General features: G+C 43.7%; 14 protein-coding genes across 14 annotated transcripts; 7 read left to right on the top strand and 7 right to left on the bottom strand.

Annotated features, from left to right (window-relative positions):
- Positions 1-73: 73 nt before the first annotated feature.
- On the bottom strand, positions 74-1756 carry OGAPHI_007025 (uncharacterized protein; the record flags this gene model as incomplete). Its single annotated transcript, XM_046208376.1, has 1 exon — positions 74-1756. The coding sequence occupies one exon, from the start codon at positions 1754-1756 to the stop codon at positions 74-76; it is 1683 nt and encodes a 560-aa protein (XP_046058142.1).
- Positions 1757-1815: 59 nt separating this feature from the next.
- OGAPHI_007024 (uncharacterized protein) lies at positions 1816-3450 on the top strand (the record flags this gene model as incomplete). Its single annotated transcript, XM_046208375.1, has 1 exon — positions 1816-3450. The coding sequence occupies one exon, from the start codon at positions 1816-1818 to the stop codon at positions 3448-3450; it is 1635 nt and encodes a 544-aa protein (XP_046058141.1).
- A 373-nt stretch (positions 3451-3823) lies between these two features.
- Positions 3824-6511, top strand: OGAPHI_007021 (uncharacterized protein; the record flags this gene model as incomplete). Its single annotated transcript, XM_046208372.1, has 1 exon — positions 3824-6511. The coding sequence occupies one exon, from the start codon at positions 3824-3826 to the stop codon at positions 6509-6511; it is 2688 nt and encodes an 895-aa protein (XP_046058138.1).
- Positions 4490-4786, bottom strand: OGAPHI_007023 (uncharacterized protein; the record flags this gene model as incomplete). The annotated part of the gene is made up of 1 exon (XM_046208374.1): positions 4490-4786. One exon carries the CDS (start codon positions 4784-4786, stop codon positions 4490-4492), a length of 297 nt encoding a protein of 98 aa, XP_046058140.1.
- Positions 5444-5881, bottom strand: OGAPHI_007022 (uncharacterized protein; the record flags this gene model as incomplete). The annotated part of the gene is made up of 1 exon (XM_046208373.1): positions 5444-5881. One exon carries the CDS (start codon positions 5879-5881, stop codon positions 5444-5446), a length of 438 nt encoding a protein of 145 aa, XP_046058139.1.
- A 49-nt stretch (positions 6512-6560) lies between the features above and the next one.
- Positions 6561-8432, bottom strand: OGAPHI_007019 (uncharacterized protein; the record flags this gene model as incomplete). Its single annotated transcript, XM_046208369.1, has 1 exon — positions 6561-8432. The coding sequence occupies one exon, from the start codon at positions 8430-8432 to the stop codon at positions 6561-6563; it is 1872 nt and encodes a 623-aa protein (XP_046058136.1).
- On the top strand, positions 6901-7137 carry OGAPHI_007020 (uncharacterized protein; the record flags this gene model as incomplete). The annotated part of the gene is made up of 1 exon (XM_046208370.1): positions 6901-7137. One exon carries the CDS (start codon positions 6901-6903, stop codon positions 7135-7137), a length of 237 nt encoding a protein of 78 aa, XP_046058137.1.
- Positions 8433-8956: 524 nt separating the features above from the next.
- OGAPHI_007017 (uncharacterized protein) lies at positions 8957-9410 on the top strand (the record flags this gene model as incomplete). The annotated part of the gene is made up of 2 exons (XM_046208367.1): positions 8957-9047; positions 9115-9410. 2 exons carry the CDS (start codon positions 8957-8959, stop codon positions 9408-9410), a joined length of 387 nt encoding a protein of 128 aa, XP_046058134.1.
- Positions 9078-9407, bottom strand: OGAPHI_007018 (uncharacterized protein; the record flags this gene model as incomplete). The annotated part of the gene is made up of 1 exon (XM_046208368.1): positions 9078-9407. The coding sequence occupies one exon, from the start codon at positions 9405-9407 to the stop codon at positions 9078-9080; it is 330 nt and encodes a 109-aa protein (XP_046058135.1).
- Positions 9411-9461: 51 nt separating the features above from the next.
- OGAPHI_007015 (uncharacterized protein) lies at positions 9462-11102 on the bottom strand (the record flags this gene model as incomplete). Its single annotated transcript, XM_046208365.1, has 1 exon — positions 9462-11102. The coding sequence occupies one exon, from the start codon at positions 11100-11102 to the stop codon at positions 9462-9464; it is 1641 nt and encodes a 546-aa protein (XP_046058132.1).
- Positions 10150-10689, top strand: OGAPHI_007016 (uncharacterized protein; the record flags this gene model as incomplete). The annotated part of the gene is made up of 1 exon (XM_046208366.1): positions 10150-10689. The coding sequence occupies one exon, from the start codon at positions 10150-10152 to the stop codon at positions 10687-10689; it is 540 nt and encodes a 179-aa protein (XP_046058133.1).
- Positions 11103-11411: 309 nt separating the features above from the next.
- On the top strand, positions 11412-12116 carry OGAPHI_007014 (uncharacterized protein; the record flags this gene model as incomplete). The annotated part of the gene is made up of 1 exon (XM_046208364.1): positions 11412-12116. The coding sequence occupies one exon, from the start codon at positions 11412-11414 to the stop codon at positions 12114-12116; it is 705 nt and encodes a 234-aa protein (XP_046058131.1).
- Positions 12117-12441: 325 nt separating this feature from the next.
- Positions 12442-15711, top strand: OGAPHI_007013 (uncharacterized protein; the record flags this gene model as incomplete). The annotated part of the gene is made up of 1 exon (XM_046208363.1): positions 12442-15711. One exon carries the CDS (start codon positions 12442-12444, stop codon positions 15709-15711), a length of 3270 nt encoding a protein of 1089 aa, XP_046058130.1.
- On the bottom strand, positions 14034-15731 carry OGAPHI_007012 (uncharacterized protein; the record flags this gene model as incomplete). Its single annotated transcript, XM_046208362.1, has 2 exons — positions 14034-14977; positions 15650-15731. The coding sequence occupies 2 exons, from the start codon at positions 15729-15731 to the stop codon at positions 14034-14036; spliced, it is 1026 nt and encodes a 341-aa protein (XP_046058129.1).
- Positions 15732-15745: the final 14 nt, after the last annotated feature.

Genomic DNA, 15745 nt, shown 5'->3' with positions numbered 1-15745 from the left:
CTGGCTAAAAAAATCAACAGCTTACTGCTTCTCAAGAAAGCCGACGAGTCGGAACTCAAAAAGTACAATTAAGTTAGATCTCATCATTATCGACCTCGATCTCATCCTCCTTCACAGTGAAACATATTCCCATCTCATCCAGAAAATCGCGTACGGTGTACGCATCCATCTGAAGACCGTTTTTCTCCAGAACTGCAGTTACTTCATTGAAATTGATAGGACGCAGCAGCAATATATCTCTATGCAGTTTTGGCTCGTTCTGTAAAATAGTCCGAATATTCAAAAACATACTGCTTCGCACTGTTTGTATTGTACTCTGTGTCATCTGATGGTCATCGTATCCTTTATTAAGTTCGGCTTGACTGAACCGTAACAGTCCTTCTCCTTGTGCTTCGGTGCGTTCAACAGTCTTTAGTTGGCTTCGATCAATCAGCTTCAGCGTCGAGTTTAATAACTGAACCATCTGGGTCCGAGATCGCACAGGTTTCAGGCCCCATTCAGTTATTTGCTTCTTCAACTGCTGGGTACTGAATTTTTCAAAATCGATTGTCAATTCATCGTAATCCGGCTGCGAGTCAGGGACAACTTTCTCGACCTTAGATAGCGTATCTATTTCCTTGAGCTTATCGGCGAAAAATTCGGTGCAACTGAAAAACTCGTCTTCGCTAACGTGACCACTTTTCCCGTGAAGCGATGGCGTTTCCGATTTGGCACTCATGGAGAATACCTCTTCACTAACTTCCTCCGTTGTTTTATTGGTCATTGATTGTTCTCGGTTGATTGGAGACGAACTCTCTATAACAACAGCTTCATCTGCCTGTATAGGAGAAGATGTCACAACCTCGACTTCTCCACCTGTTGTCTTGGGGTCCTCGAAACTCTTCAGATAGACGCTATCCAATACCTGTATATCGCCTCCAGCTTGACTAGATAAATCGATTGGATCTTGCTGCGTTCCTGCCACCTCCAAATTACTATCATCTGATACTTTGTACACCTGTTTCCGTTGTCCCTCCAATTGCCTTGATTGTATTGCGCACGTTTCGTAAGTTATCCATGAAAGTTCAGAATCTTTGTAGTCCTCTTCTGGGGTACAAGGAACAGACTTTTCGGAGCCTGTGATTTCAGAAGCTTCTCGATGCATGACTTGAGACAAGGTCACGACAAGATCTTCTGAATCGGACTCTGAACTTATGAAACTCTTCTCATCTTTCTCGAAGTCGTACAGGTTCTGGATCTCGTCCTTACTAAACACTAGAGGCGGGGTTGAAGATTCTTGCCACAACTGTTTATTTTCACGTTGTTTGTCGTACTTCTCAGAAATGAGATCAAGTGTCATCTTTGCGCTCTTGGACAACTTGGGCAGATTTCTGGTGATTTCGTCTCGCACTTCGACCCACTCATCCTTGGAATATAATAGGTTGATTTCATCCAAGTCTTGGGCTTTTTCAGTAGATTTTTCCTCGATCCTGGCTATACTTCTTATGATGTCTTTGACCTTTCGTTTCTTCCCTGATAATGCTAAAAGAACAGCAACATTATCATTCTTCTTACCATATTTCTTTGACATTTGATCTCCTAAACTCTTGATCTTGGGTCTCCTTGTCAAAGCAGCCTTATGTTTTGCTTTGACTGGCACGCTTGGAGCCAGAGAAAACTTCTGCTTCAAACTATTGAGTTTTTTGCGCTCTCCATCGTTTGATTCCCATTCCTCTATTTGTGCTTGGGCCTGTGTGCCTAGTAAAAAGTCAGACATAGTAGAGCCTAGCTTTTTTTGCTGATACTTTTTTTTTTGATTTAGATTGTTTACGCGTCATGTTTGTCCTGTCACCAAATAAGTCTCCCAATAAACGAGAGACCGACCATGATGAACTCGAGGCGAAGCGTATGAGACTAGATATAAACTCAGATGCTCCGGATGATACATTGACCCCAACGTCTTCTCCACTGGACCCAGAGAAGGTGTCGAAACAGAAACTAAAGAAACAGTTGGACGAAGAGCGCAAATTGAAACGAGAACAAGAAATGATAGAACGCAAGCTTCGTAAGGAGCGAGAAGAAGAAGAAAAACGCGCTAGGAAAGAGAAACACGAGGCTGAACTGCGAGCTAAGAGAGAACAAAAGGAACGCGAAAAGCTGGAGAAACAGCAAAAGAGAGAGGCTGAAGCAAAGCTTCGCGAGCAAAAAAGACTACAAGAGAAAGAGGAGAAAGCTAGGCGTCGTGCAGAACAAGAGGACGAGAAAGCGCGCAAAAGAGCTGAGCTGGAAGAGAAGGCTCGAAAGAAATTGGAAGCTGAACTGGAAAAGCAAAGACTGAAAGAGTTGGAGGAGCAGAAGCTCAAGAAGCAATCAATTACTAACTTCTTCAAACCCAAAGATTCCAAGGCCATTATCAGCAGCAGTCCTATAAAGGCAGAGCTCCAAGAGATTGGTGTGAGCGACTATCACAAGTACTTTTTACCCTTCAACATCCGATCTGGCGTTCGCATGGCACATGACAGCCTACGTCAAAGCGATGATCTGGATAAGTTCTTAAGTGGGGAGAAGACTGAAAAGGAGTCTTTCCAGGACTCTTTGGTCCGTGTGGAGCACGCACCTCCTTCCTTTGCCAGCGCATCAGAAATAATTCAGACATACAACATGGGGATGACTAAAGAAGCACAAGAAATGTTGGACAAAGTCCCCCAAAAATATCTCTCGTACTACGAGAATGGAAAGGTACCTTACCTGGGAACATATTCGATCCAGGTGACCAGCTTGGGATTCGAGTTGGAAACTAATCCTTTCACAAAAGTTTCTTCAGATGTGATTAAGATCAATTATGAATTTGACTCGGATTTGGAAGATGATGAGGACGACGAAGAAGGTGAAGACGTTGATTGCGACAACGAGTCTGATGAGAGCGATGATGGTCAGTCGGACGAGACTTCAGATATCGAGCAGTTTGTCGAAACAGATGAAAACGGAGTTGCCACCAAGAAAGCAGTCATTGGTCCGTTAGTCCCTGTTGTAAGCTGCTTGGGACAACCGATCAACGAACAAGATCAGTTTTCACAGTACTTCAATTCTCTAAAGTATGAGCGTCTGTGCGAATCTGCTAATTTGCCGATCGATCCACTCTTCAATTACTGGGAAGAGGAAGTACAAGAAGCTCAGACAGTTACGAAGGTAATTGAAGACAACAAGAATCAGGCTTCATCTGCTCCACAGCAGAATGCCACAATGACAATCAAGAAGAAGCTGATAACCGAATCGAGTCACTTGGCCAAGTTGACAGCGTTCATCATGGAAAACAGCGATTTCTCCATCAATACCATGACCGAGATAGCACAGAAACAGATTTTGTCGGACTACTCGAAAGCTGTGGTTAAAAACAGCATTAAAGAGCTTGCAAACTTCGATAAGAAAACCAATAAATGGGCCATAAAAGAACAAGCCCAAAGTGTTTGAACGAACGTTTACATAGTTGCATAGAAATTAAGTTACATTTTTAAAATGTTGTAAACTGCCCCCAGACACGATTTTTTCAGTTTTTTTTCGTGCTGTAATTAATATAAAACAGTTTTTCCTAATTCGGCAAATTGGTCAGGTTAGACATTTATATATTCAATGTTTTTGGCCGTTTGAGTCCTGAGGTAACCCTGAAAAATGATATAGTAGCAATCCATGCCTTCATAACTACGTGTATAGTGATTTCGATTGGTTTACCATTCCGAATGATTAAATATCGTAAACTCTTATTTTTCTTAATTACTCGCGTCTGTCGTATTTTTTCGCGTCCTTAAAACACGAAATCTTCAAACCATTTTTTTTCAATCCCTTCATGTCCTCTCCGCAAACCTCGCCATATCACGATTCGAATCAGTCTACTGCGCCTGATTCTGTGTCTCAGACTCAGAGACAGCCGGTGCCTTCGTCTCCGCTGTTTGTGGCGCCATCAAGTGAAGGATCTATGCCGGTTTCGCAAGATCAGGGTTCGAGACAGCGTTTTGGCTCGTCGCCAATTCCGTTCACTTCCTCTGAGCTGGGACATGACTTGAACTCACAAATCCCTCGCAGATCGCAGCATAGTAGAGGTGACATCCACTCTTCGGATATCATGTCTTCTCCTATGAGAAGACGATTCTTCGACAACTCCAATCCCCAACCAAGTCAAATGTCGGACTCACAACTCCCCTCCGAATCGCAACTATCCTCTGTTCAACAACTGTCGGACTCGGGCTCTATCAATCCAGACGAGCCAGTGAGAGTCATTTGGGGTACAAACGTTTCGATTCAAGAATGTTCTGACAATTTTAGAACTTTCCTCATGTCTTTCAAAATGAAGTACCGCAGAAGACTCGATCAAGTTGATGAAGACCCCGTTGAGGATGATGTTCTGTATTATGTGAAGGCACTCAATGTCATGAAAGAAACCGGGACCACCAATTTGAATCTGGACACCAAGAACCTTCTAGCTTACACAACCACTAAAAAGCTTTACTACCAGTTAATCAATTATCCACAGGAAGTCATTCCGATCATGGATCAAACCATCAAGGATTGTATGGTTTCTTTGACCTTGGACAATGCGTCCAATGCAGACCCTCAAGATCAGCTTGTTGATGAGATCGAATCCAACGTCTACAAAGTGCGGCCTTTCAACATCCAAAATCAAAGAGGAATGCGTGAGCTTAATCCGACCGATATTGACAAATTGGTTACTGTGAAGGGACTGGTCATTCGGTCGACCCCAATCATCCCAGATATGAAAATTGCTTTCTTTAAGTGTAACGTTTGTGATCATACTGTCGTTGTTGAAAACGATCGTGGAGTTATTCAAGAGCCTTCGAAATGTCCAAGGCAGATTTGTTCATCGCAAAATTCAATGCAGTTAATTCACAACAGATCCTCTTTCGCTGACAAACAAGCCATCAAATTACAAGAAACTCCAGATATTGTGCCTGATGGACAAACTCCGCACTCGATTTCTCTGTGTGTGTACGATGAGCTGGTGGACTCTACCAGAGCTGGTGATCGGGTGGAAGTTTGTGGAATCTTCAAGTCTGTTCCCTCAAAAGTGAATGCTAGACAGCGTGCTGTCAAGTCTTTGTTCAAGACTTATATTGATGTGGTTCACATCAAGAAGGTTGACAAGCATCGTTTGGGAGCAGATGTGTCCACTCTCGAAAACGAACTGAAAGAGCAGCAAGAAGTGGATGAGGTTCGTAAGCTCTCTGAGGAAGAGATTGTTAAGATCAAAGAGACTGCTGCGAGAGACGATTTATATGAGCTTTTGGCAAGATCTTTGGCTCCATCTATTTTTGAGCTATCCGATGTTAAGAAGGGAATCTTGCTGCAACTATTTGGAGGAACAAACAAGAAGTTCACCAAAGGTGGTAAATACAGAGGGGATATCAACATCTTACTCTGTGGAGATCCATCGACGGCCAAGTCTCAAATTCTACAATATGTTCACAAGATCGCTCCTAGAGGTATTTACACCTCCGGTAAAGGTTCCTCTGCTGTTGGTTTGACTGCATACGTTACCAGAGATATTGAAACCAAGCAGTTGGTGCTGGAAAGTGGAGCTCTGGTTCTGTCTGACGGAGGTGTGTGCTGTATTGATGAGTTCGATAAGATGTCTGACTCCACAAGATCTGTCTTGCACGAAGTCATGGAACAGCAAACCATTTCTATTGCAAAAGCTGGTATCATTACCACTTTGAATGCAAGAACCTCCATTCTGGCTTCGGCCAATCCTATTGAGTCCAGATATAACCCAAACTTGCCAGTTACCAAGAACATCGACCTGCCACCTCCTTTGCTTTCTCGTTTTGACTTGGTCTACCTCGTTCTTGACAAAGTGGATGAGAAGATCGATACTCAATTGGCAAGACATATCGCGGGAATGTTTTTGGAAGATGATATCCACACTGCCACGAGCCACGAAATTCTTCCTGTGGAGTTCCTTACTTCGTACATCCAATATGCCAAAGAGAATGTTTCTCCAGTGCTGACCGAAGAAGCCAAGAACCAGCTTGTGAAATCTTATGTTGAGATGAGAAAACTTGGCGAAGATGTTAGAAGCTCTGAGAAACGCATAACTGCCACCACCAGACAGCTTGAATCCATGATTAGACTTTCTGAAGCACACGCCAAGATGAGATTATCTCCTCTTGTTGAGCTTGAGGATGTGGACGAAGCAGTGAGACTTACCAAGTCTGCAATCAAAGATTATGCTACCGATCCTCTTACAGGTAGAATTGACATGGACCTGGTGAATACTGGACAAACTTCTGCTGAGCGGAAGATGAAAGAAGATCTTTCAAAACAGGTGTTCCAACTGATCGAGTCTCAAGGAACACTTACTTACGACGTGTTGCTGCAAAAGATCAATGACCAGTCTTCAACGAGAGTGGAAAACTTGGATCTTAGTGAGGTGCTTCGCCGACTGGAGGCAGAAAACAAGATCAGTATGTTTGGTCAAGGCCATAAGAGAGAGATCAGGGTCAACAGGGGAGTTGTGTAGAAGAATCAACATTATATATCGCAATCGACTTTTATTCACTAAATATCGTCTATTTGTCTTGGTTGCGTTTTTTGGCAGCCTCGACAATCTTTTTCCAGTCAACTCGATAGATGACAAACAGTTCGGCAACGCCGATCAACAACAAACCCGTACCATTACCGATCCATAGTCCAACCAATTCCATGTCCAAATGAAATGCAAGCACGAATGCCAATGGAACTGCCACCACATAGTAGCCCAGTAAACTGAGGAACCCGCCTATTGCTTGCAAAGCTAGCGCTCTTAATATACCATTTGCAACACATGCGAGTCCGTCGAACAGCACAAACACAGAGAGGAGTGGACACAGGCCAACAATCATTCTTGTGACTTCAGGGTCCTCTGTGAACATGCGTGCGATCAACTTTGATCCGAATAAAATCAAAAGGGAGTTGGCTGATGCGCAGACCACAGAAGCAGAAAGCCCCACTTTGGTGGTCACTCGAGCCGCATCAATGTTTCCGGATCCAATAAAATTGGCCAGTCTTGTTGACGAAGCAACAGAGAGAGCAAATGGTACCATATACAACAGTGACACCAAACTTGAAAGGGCCGATTGGGTAGCCAGCGCCTCTGTACCGAAATAGGAAGCTAGCAGTGTGAGGACTTCGTATGCCAACGACTCTGCTAGAAGCGTGACTGTTCCCGGAATAGCCAGTAGCGACAAGTCGTACCAATGTGTTAATGCCTCCCAAGTGAATCCGTCCCAGCACTCTCTTCCATCGATAAAGACCACATAAAGGATCAACAGGATGAACATGAGCCAGAAATTCAGCACAGCAGCAATTGGTGCACCAATGTATCCGAAATCCCAGTAGTAGATCAACACCCAGTTGACCAATATGTTTATGGGGGATGTAATAAATAAAATTAAAGTTCCAGCTTCAAAGATCTCTTGTGCTTGCAGGAACCGTTTGCCGTTCTCAAAAAGAATATACGCTGGTCCTCCAAGAATCAAAATTCGCAGAAACTGTTGAGACAATTCGACCACCTCTGGATCGTCGATAAAGTGTGATAGAACCGAGCCACTGTACCACCAAAATAGAGCCGAGGGGATGTAAAGAACCAAGGAGAACAGGCTGCATCTTTGGGTATGTATACCAACTTTGGCGTACTGGCCCGCACCATAAGCCTGAGGACAAAGAGTATCCAATGCTGTGGCAATTCCTTCGTAGATAGCCAAAATGATAGTACTGGTCATGGAAGCCATACTAACGGCAGCGAGTTCCTGCTTCCCAAGATGGCCAACAAAAACGACAGAAACTAACGAGAATATCTGTTCCAAGACAAACGTCAAGATCAATGGAAACGAGTATTGGGCAAGCTTCCATGATTCAGATGCCGTAGTGGCTTTCTCGTGAGCAAAATCCTCCACCTCTTCATCTTTGAATCCCATGTCTTCCTCGTATGACAGATCGCTTTCTTGGTCCTTGAACATTCTGTCTGCCTGAACAAGGAGGTCGTCAGTATCGTTTGCAGAACCATAGTTAGGAAAAGCTGACCCTGCATCGTGCATGCTTCTTCTCTCGCGCTCTTCCTCCAACCATTGATGAACAGAATCGATATCGTCATTGGTGTGGTCTAATGTCGACGGTAAAGACCTGGAGGTAACTATGGACTCGTTGTCGCGCTCAATAGCAGATCTGTGTTCAGAAGCAGCCTGCAAGTCTGTTCCAAGACTCAAAAAAGAACGTTGATCCACATCGTTACCGTAAACGAAAAGAGGTGATTGCGTGCTCGGAGGAACAAACATCAAAGGAATCTTACGTCGCTTCGAATTGATACCGGTGCTGTTCGCATTCATGATCGACTTGGGTATTTGACCAAGCGTTCGTGAGAACAAACCGGTATTTCGACGTTTGATACTGTCTCTTCTCTCCATTAGATAGTGTAATTAAGATAAAAAATTAGAATGCTTAAGATAAATACAGTAGAAAGCAGACAACCGAGAAACAAATTGATTGCAACTGTTTCGAATACACTTTGGAACCCAGACTGCTCTACTGACTAATGTGATTACTTGAGTGTTACTGGATCGGCAAGAGTGCCAAATGGTTTGAAAATTGGTTGCTTCCTGATTACAACATATTCTCATGTCGTAGAACGACATATTTTCTAGTATTTCCATATTCAATCTTCAATAATCCTCATAAATTAATCTTTCCAATAGAGGAAGGAAGCAGAATCACAAAATTTTTACCATTGCCTCCATCAGCCAAAATGAACTTTGAATCATAGCACATTGACCCCTTCATCATTGCAGCCAACAAAGATCGTAGTCAGTGCCCTTCTGTGCTAACTGCTACCAATTCAAATGTCACACCCCTTATTTGGTCGGTGCGTTACGAGCCCCCACACACGAAAGACACTGATTGGAGAAAAAATTATATTCATCAATCTATTACCATGTTTGCAAGACAAGCTACTAAGACGGCCAGATCCGGAATCAGATCCGTTGGTGTGAGACCAATCTCCCAATACGTTGCAAAGGCTTCGGGTACGTGACTTTCATTTTTAATACTAACAATTAGTTGTTTTCAGCGAGCTTATTTACTGGAGCAAAGTCACCGTTGAGCTCGGAAAGCAGATTTACGTTAGAGAAGGTTTGGCCCCACCAGCCGTTTCCGACTTCCAAAAAGTGTACTCCGACCTCTACAAGAAGGCCTTCGAATTCTCCGGTAACCCAAAGGCTTCTGCCGATCAATTGATTAATTTCACCAAGTCCTCGTCCAAAGATGAACTCCTCAGATATGGTGCTTACTTCATCCAAATTATCGGTTTGTTCTCCCTCGGTGAGATCATTGGAAGAAGACAAGTGGTTGGCTACCCATCTTTCGGTCCAAAGGAGCACCACCATTAGACATTAGACAAACGCATAGGTCTATATACTTAGTTTTTAAATCAGAAAAATTCAATTATTGGAACTTTCTTCTAAAGTCTTCCGTTTCTTGGAAGCATCTATCATTTCCTGTTTCTGCTTCCGTTTCTTCCGGACCACAGATGGCACAGTACTGATCGGCTTTCTATCCACAACCTTATTTTTGATCTGTTTTTTCTGCTGTTTGGTAAGTTTGGATAGATCTTCCTTTAACCAATCGGCCAAACCATCCTCGGAGCCACTTTGCTTCATCACGTTCACAACTGGCTTGATTGCAAGTGTGTCTTCCTTGGTGTAAAACGTCACTGCTTTACCAGAACGACCACCACGTCCTGTACGACCAATTCTATGCACATATGCTTGGGCCGAAACCGGAACGTCGTAGTTTATCACTAAGTTAATTCCTTTGAAGTCGATTCCTCGAGCCAAAACATCGGTACAGATCAAGCACCATAGTTCACCTTTACGGAATCGATCAATGATAGTTTCTCGTTGTAGTTGAGTTCTCTCTGCGTGAATGACATCAACATTTAAACGGTCGTAAAGCAACTCGTGGAACAAAGCCTTGGCTCTGGTAATGGACTGGAGGAAAATGATCACTGGCGGCTTGAACTCTCCCTTTCGTAGCATCTCGCGCAGAGCTAGAAGTTTGCCGTGCTCGTTACCACAATAAACCAACTTTTGTTCAATATTGGTATTGGCAGCTTCTTTGTGTCCAATAATGATACGGATTGGAGAATGCATGATCGAATTGGCAAGTTCTTCAACACTGGAAGTGATTGTAGCAGAGAAAATCGATCGGCGAAGTTTTGGATTTGAACATGCTGTTAATATGCGGTCTGTCTGTTCAACAAACTTGGATTCGAATAATTTATCGGCCTCATCAAACACAACTTGTTCGACCTTAGAAAGGTCCATCACCCCCTCACCTAGAAGATCAATAAGTCTTAATGGAGTTGACACCAAAATGTCAAATTTGGAGCTAGTTAAGACCTTGTTGCGCAATTTCCCGGCAATAGATTTGTTCAAAATTCCAACTTGCAGACTGCTATCCTTGCACAGTTTGACGAGCTCATTGAAAATTTGGGTTGACAGCTCCTTAGTTGGAGAAATAACCAATCCACGAATACCATGGTTCTTACGTCCACGACCTAGCTGTTGCACAAGAGGAATTATAAATGCTAAAGTCTTACCAGAACCAGTGGGGGCACAGCAAATAAGGTCTCGATCAGCCAAGCTTGCGGGAATAGCTTCGCACTGAATTGGCGTAGGTTCTGTGAACTCGTTGGAAATGAGGTTTTCTAGTAGTAATCTGTTAAACTTGAAGCGTCCAACAAGATCTTCAAAAGAACCAATCGGTTGATGAATATCGTCTCCGGAAACTTTAGCACCGTAAGATTTTCTCAGTGCGAGAGCTTCCTCCGGGGTAAAAACCTTAGTTGGAGGTTCTGGAATATCGTCTTGAGTTTTAGCAACGGTCGGCTCATCTATGATCGTTTCCTTCTTCTTGTGATCTTTCTGGTGAAAAAAATCAACCTCCTTGTCGAGCTCATCATCCAGGTCTTGCTGCTTGGCCACATTAACAGTTTCCAACTTCTGTAATGACTGCACTCCTGCTGGAGCATTGGACTTCTTCAAAGAAGCTCCTCTGGACAGGATCTTGAATATATCCATGGTATGTAGAGGATTGAATTTATTTCAAATAAATTTTTATCGTGGCAAGTGTTGTGGCTGGTGCAAAATCAACGTCCGTGGTGCCACACGACCTAGAAATTTTCACGCATTTTCGACAAAATTTTTCAATAGTGAATACAAAGCTAGTCAAGAGGTGGCGGAAAGCTAGGTGTTATGAGCTTTTGAGCGCAAGAAGAAAGGTCACATCTAAGTTAAATACACGAAAACAGTTTGATAGAGAATAAATCGAGCTTCCGGAGTCAAAATAGCACATACACCATCATATAACTGCATTTGTCTATCACAATCATGTCAGGGTTCACGCTACGGTTTGTTGGTAGAAGTCAAATCAAGCACAATACAAGTGGAATACAAGTGATAAATAAACGGTCTGTGGTATTCGCGAAGGGACCAAGAGTCAAAGGAGCTTTGCGGGATCCTGAAGATATCTTGACCGTTAATGGAATTAGATATGGATCCAGCGAGGATAACCTGAAACCATTGAAGACGTTCTTGCAAACAAAACTGAAAGGTAAGTACGAGCTGCCAGATAAGCTTCTCTTACAAATAATCACACATAAATCGTTCGCACATGGAACACAACCATATAACGCAAGATTGTCTTATTTTGGAAAAGAATTGATCCAGCTTAGTGCTGCCAAATACGCTCTATCGCAACCAACAGACAATGAGTTTGCTATAAACAACCTGAATTTCGATTCACTGGGGTCTTTCACGCAAAGTTTTATGAAGTCCGAAAAGTTACTCAAAGAATATGCTGTCCTGAACAATCTGGACACAGTCTTCTTCAGACGGTTGGCTCTCCCATCAGGAAGAGAAGATGCCGACTATAAGCCAAGATCAATCTGGTCCACCTTGACTGCGTCATTGGTTGGAGCCATAGCCACTCAACACGGCAAAAAGGCTGCTGAAGAATTCATACAACAGGAGATATTTGCGGGAACTTTGGATCAAGTCATCAAATCAAAGTCAACCCCATCCAAATCCGACTAAGTCTGTATATAGAACGTTGATATATGTACATTTCGGCATCTGCTATTTACATCTTTACACCAGTTTTCTCTAGTTGGAAAATTACACGCGTAAACCGAGAAAAAAACAGAGTTTTGTTTTTTACGATCGAACTTGTCTTCCATATAGACAAACCTTTCTGCTCCTTAGACGCATTTTCTACTTTCAATCCAAAACTTATAGACATAGGAAAATCAAGGCGCTTATTTGGTTGTCCGAAAAGTTAGACTTTATTTGTTTTGAATTTGGCGCTTCAATTGATTCAAGTTCTCAACCAGTTTAGAGGAACGAGTCGAGCAGTCTCACAATGACAGACGTGAAACGAACTTTGCACTATCATACGGTGCTCAAGAGCTTCTTGGATAACTCCTCCGATACTCTGACGCCAGTTACGTCTTCCAGAGTCATAAAGGCTAGGGAAAAACTCGGAAAGTTAACCAGCTCGCAATTCTTTGATCTGAGCACCGACGTTTATGATGAGCTTCAAAGAAGAACTTCTAGCGAAAGCATGCGTCCGGGATTTTTACCAGCACAGGCAAGTTTCCATCCAAAGAGAAATCAGGCGCGCCAAAAATTGGCGTCTTTACCAGCAGGCCGATTCAAAGATCTGGTTAATGATGTGGTATTCGAGATCGAAAGACACCAGTCTGGTTACATCAAGAAAGAGGATCAGATCACCAGTAGGGCAGTGAATGACTTGCCTACCGAAACTTTCAAAAAACAAGATCTGGTTTTGAATACTGTGGATTTGAAAACTCCTTTGAGTGACAAATTCGAACACTCACCTGTCGAGACGCCGACCCAGAGGGAAATCAAGAGTACCAAGGTTGTTCCACAAAAATCGCAATTATCTTGGTCCAGTGACGAAGAGGAAGACCTCACAGGTAAACCTTCAGCGTTTCAATTGCCCAAACAACAGGGACAAAAAAGTGTCGTCCCTGAGTCGACAGCAAAATCTGCTACACCTTCTCCAACTCGTTCTTTCCACAACGTTGATTCGACTTCGAGTCCCGAGGCTTTCAAATACACAGGAGTTTCGTCAGACGCGGCTTCTCCTACTGCAAACAGACTTTCGCAAGGAAGGAACAAGGATAGAGATCTACAACTATTGATAGAAGAGAGCACGAAAATGGACAAAAAGATAACAAGCTTGGAGGCAGAGCTCGCGGGCGTTAAAAAGCAAAAAAGCGATCTAGAGGCTGCTCATTCAGAGCTCAAGTCGACTCACGATCAGCTATTGTCGTCTCATTCGGAATTGAGATCGACTCATGACCAACTTCAGTCCAACCACTCGGAGCTTTCTACTTCTCATGATGGGTTGAAAAACCAAATCAAGAAATACAACAGAATGTCTAGAGATTTGAAACAGCTCATGTTAGAAAAAGAGCAGTTGAACAACACTGTTAAGGAGAAGCATATGAACATGTTGGCTTTGCAAGAGAAATTAGATGGCCTTTCCAACTCACACAGTCGTCAATTGCAAACCGAGAATAGCCTCAATGAATATCGTGATAAGCATGACAAGTTGTTGAATGAACACACCTCCACCAAGCAACAGCTCGAATCGTTGCAAGCTGAGAATGAAAAGCTGAGAAATGAACTTAGCAGTTTGCAAACACTCAAGGAGGAAAAGAAAACTTCCGACAAATTGGATAAGATTGTTCAGCAGCAGAGAAGCGTGTTAGACAACTCCGAAACAGACAAACTTTCCAAGCTTAATAATGATCTGCTTAAATGGCAATCTAGATATGAGGAGGCTAGGTCAGAGAAAATGGCCAAGTCTTTATCTAAAAGCGTGTCTCTGGGATCCAATAGTTTGAAGCTGCTGACCGATAGCAAAGGGTTGGTTTCTATGCCAATTGCAATCAATTTCTTCTCATCGGTTGATTCCGTTTTGGTTTATGTTACCGAAGATGAGATCAACACCGATTTGTTGTTTGAGAGAATAGCCGTGCTTGTGACTCGTGCCAATGAGATCGCGAATGTGGGGCAACTGGGTTCGTCAGAGTTAGCCGACAAGGGCCGTCTGGTGCAGTCTGCAATCTCCAATGCATTGACCAGCACCAGATACTTCGCAATGTACCGCGATGTCATTCCAAAGCTGGTGATAAACACTGCTGTTAATGACGTTTGCTTTGCTGTCTCTGATTTCTTGAAGGTTGCCAAGCTGAAGAGCGGAGAACCATCAAAGGCGGCAGACGCTTCGACTCTCACACAACAGGTTCCTAAATCGTTGAATTTGTCAAAAGAGCAAACTTTAGAATCGCCTGCATCTAATTCTTTGGAAACTCCGGTGTCTCCTACTCGCTCTGTTCTTGGCGAGGACTCCGACACTCCAGTGCGTCCACTAAGAATCACCCAAAAGCTTAGCCAAGAGGGCATCAAGGGAATTACTGACAATTCCAAAAAGGCATCCAAGCCTCCTCCATTTCTTAACGGATCCCCTGTTGGAACCCCTATTGGGCAAATAGTGGTGACTCCAACCAGAGAACGTAGCCAGGAGGCCGACCCAGAACAACCAAGATCAGCCCAAAGAGAAGTACCAAGTACAAACGCTGCGATTTCCTCCTTAGCATCTAGATTTTCACCTGACCAAGAGTCAAACTCTCCACAGAGATCCCAAGGATTCAAGGCGTCTCCACCAAGAGGAAACATCCTTGCAAAGATGAAGATGTTACAGGAAAATAGAGATTCTAGTGTTTCACCTTCGGGAAGCCGTTCTTCATCTCCTGCAAGATATGTTCCCGAAAGCAGCAGTGCGTCCTCGGCATTCGATAAGTTCGGTGCCAGAAGAAGAACTAGTTTGGACAGATCAGTGTCTTCGGCAACCAATGGCAGTGTTACTAGTAAGTTGAGCGAGCCTGAGAAACTACAGGAGCCAACTTCTAGAGTTCGTGCCAGTGTTTACGATAATCCAATGGCACAAGAGGAAACCACACCTAGAGAAACCATTGCCGAAGAGACCACTGCGAAGGAGCCTTTGAGCAGCGGCCTGGAAGCGCCACAATCAGGGGGCACGATTCCTAGTGCTGGCAGTGCGTTGAATCCTCTAACTGGACAGTCACCAACGGCGGAAACGTTTGAGGTGGAAAAGTTCGATACGCTGGATCCTGACAACACTTTGAAAGAGCTACTTTATTATCTGGAGCACCAGACGGTGGAGGTGATTGCTGCGATCCAGAAACTGTTGGAATCGATCAAGAACCCTAAGGCTACGAAGCTTTTGTTGAAGAACGGAGCTGGACAGATTATCAAGGTTGTGAAGCAGATGGCAGAAGGAACCAACACATTAATGAGTCAGACGAGATACGCCGAGCAGATGGGTCATGCACAATATGTGGTTGAAGTCCTTGAGGATTGTGTGCGGCGGATGGAGGTTTTGTATTCTAGCGGCGATGAGCGGAGTGACAAGGAGTTTGCAGATAAGGCGTTCAAGCAAAGATCTGCGGGTATTGCTTTTGACGTTGCTCGGAGTACCAAGGAGCTTGTGAAAACAGTGGAGGAAGCCAGTCTACGCGACGAGATTGCTGTAATTGATTCACGGCTGAACAGGGCTCCTGCAGGCGTTGCAGCATGAGCTATTGCTTTACACGTCATAGTATGTATGTTAG

Source organism: Ogataea philodendri (assembly GCF_020536065.1).
Source record: "Ogataea philodendri strain CBS6075 chromosome Unknown scaffold8, whole genome shotgun sequence".
NCBI classification, from domain to species: domain Eukaryota; kingdom Fungi; phylum Ascomycota; class Pichiomycetes; order Pichiales; family Pichiaceae; genus Ogataea; species Ogataea philodendri.
Note: the sequence above shows the minus strand (reverse complement) of the source record. Positions and strands in the feature narration are given on the sequence as shown.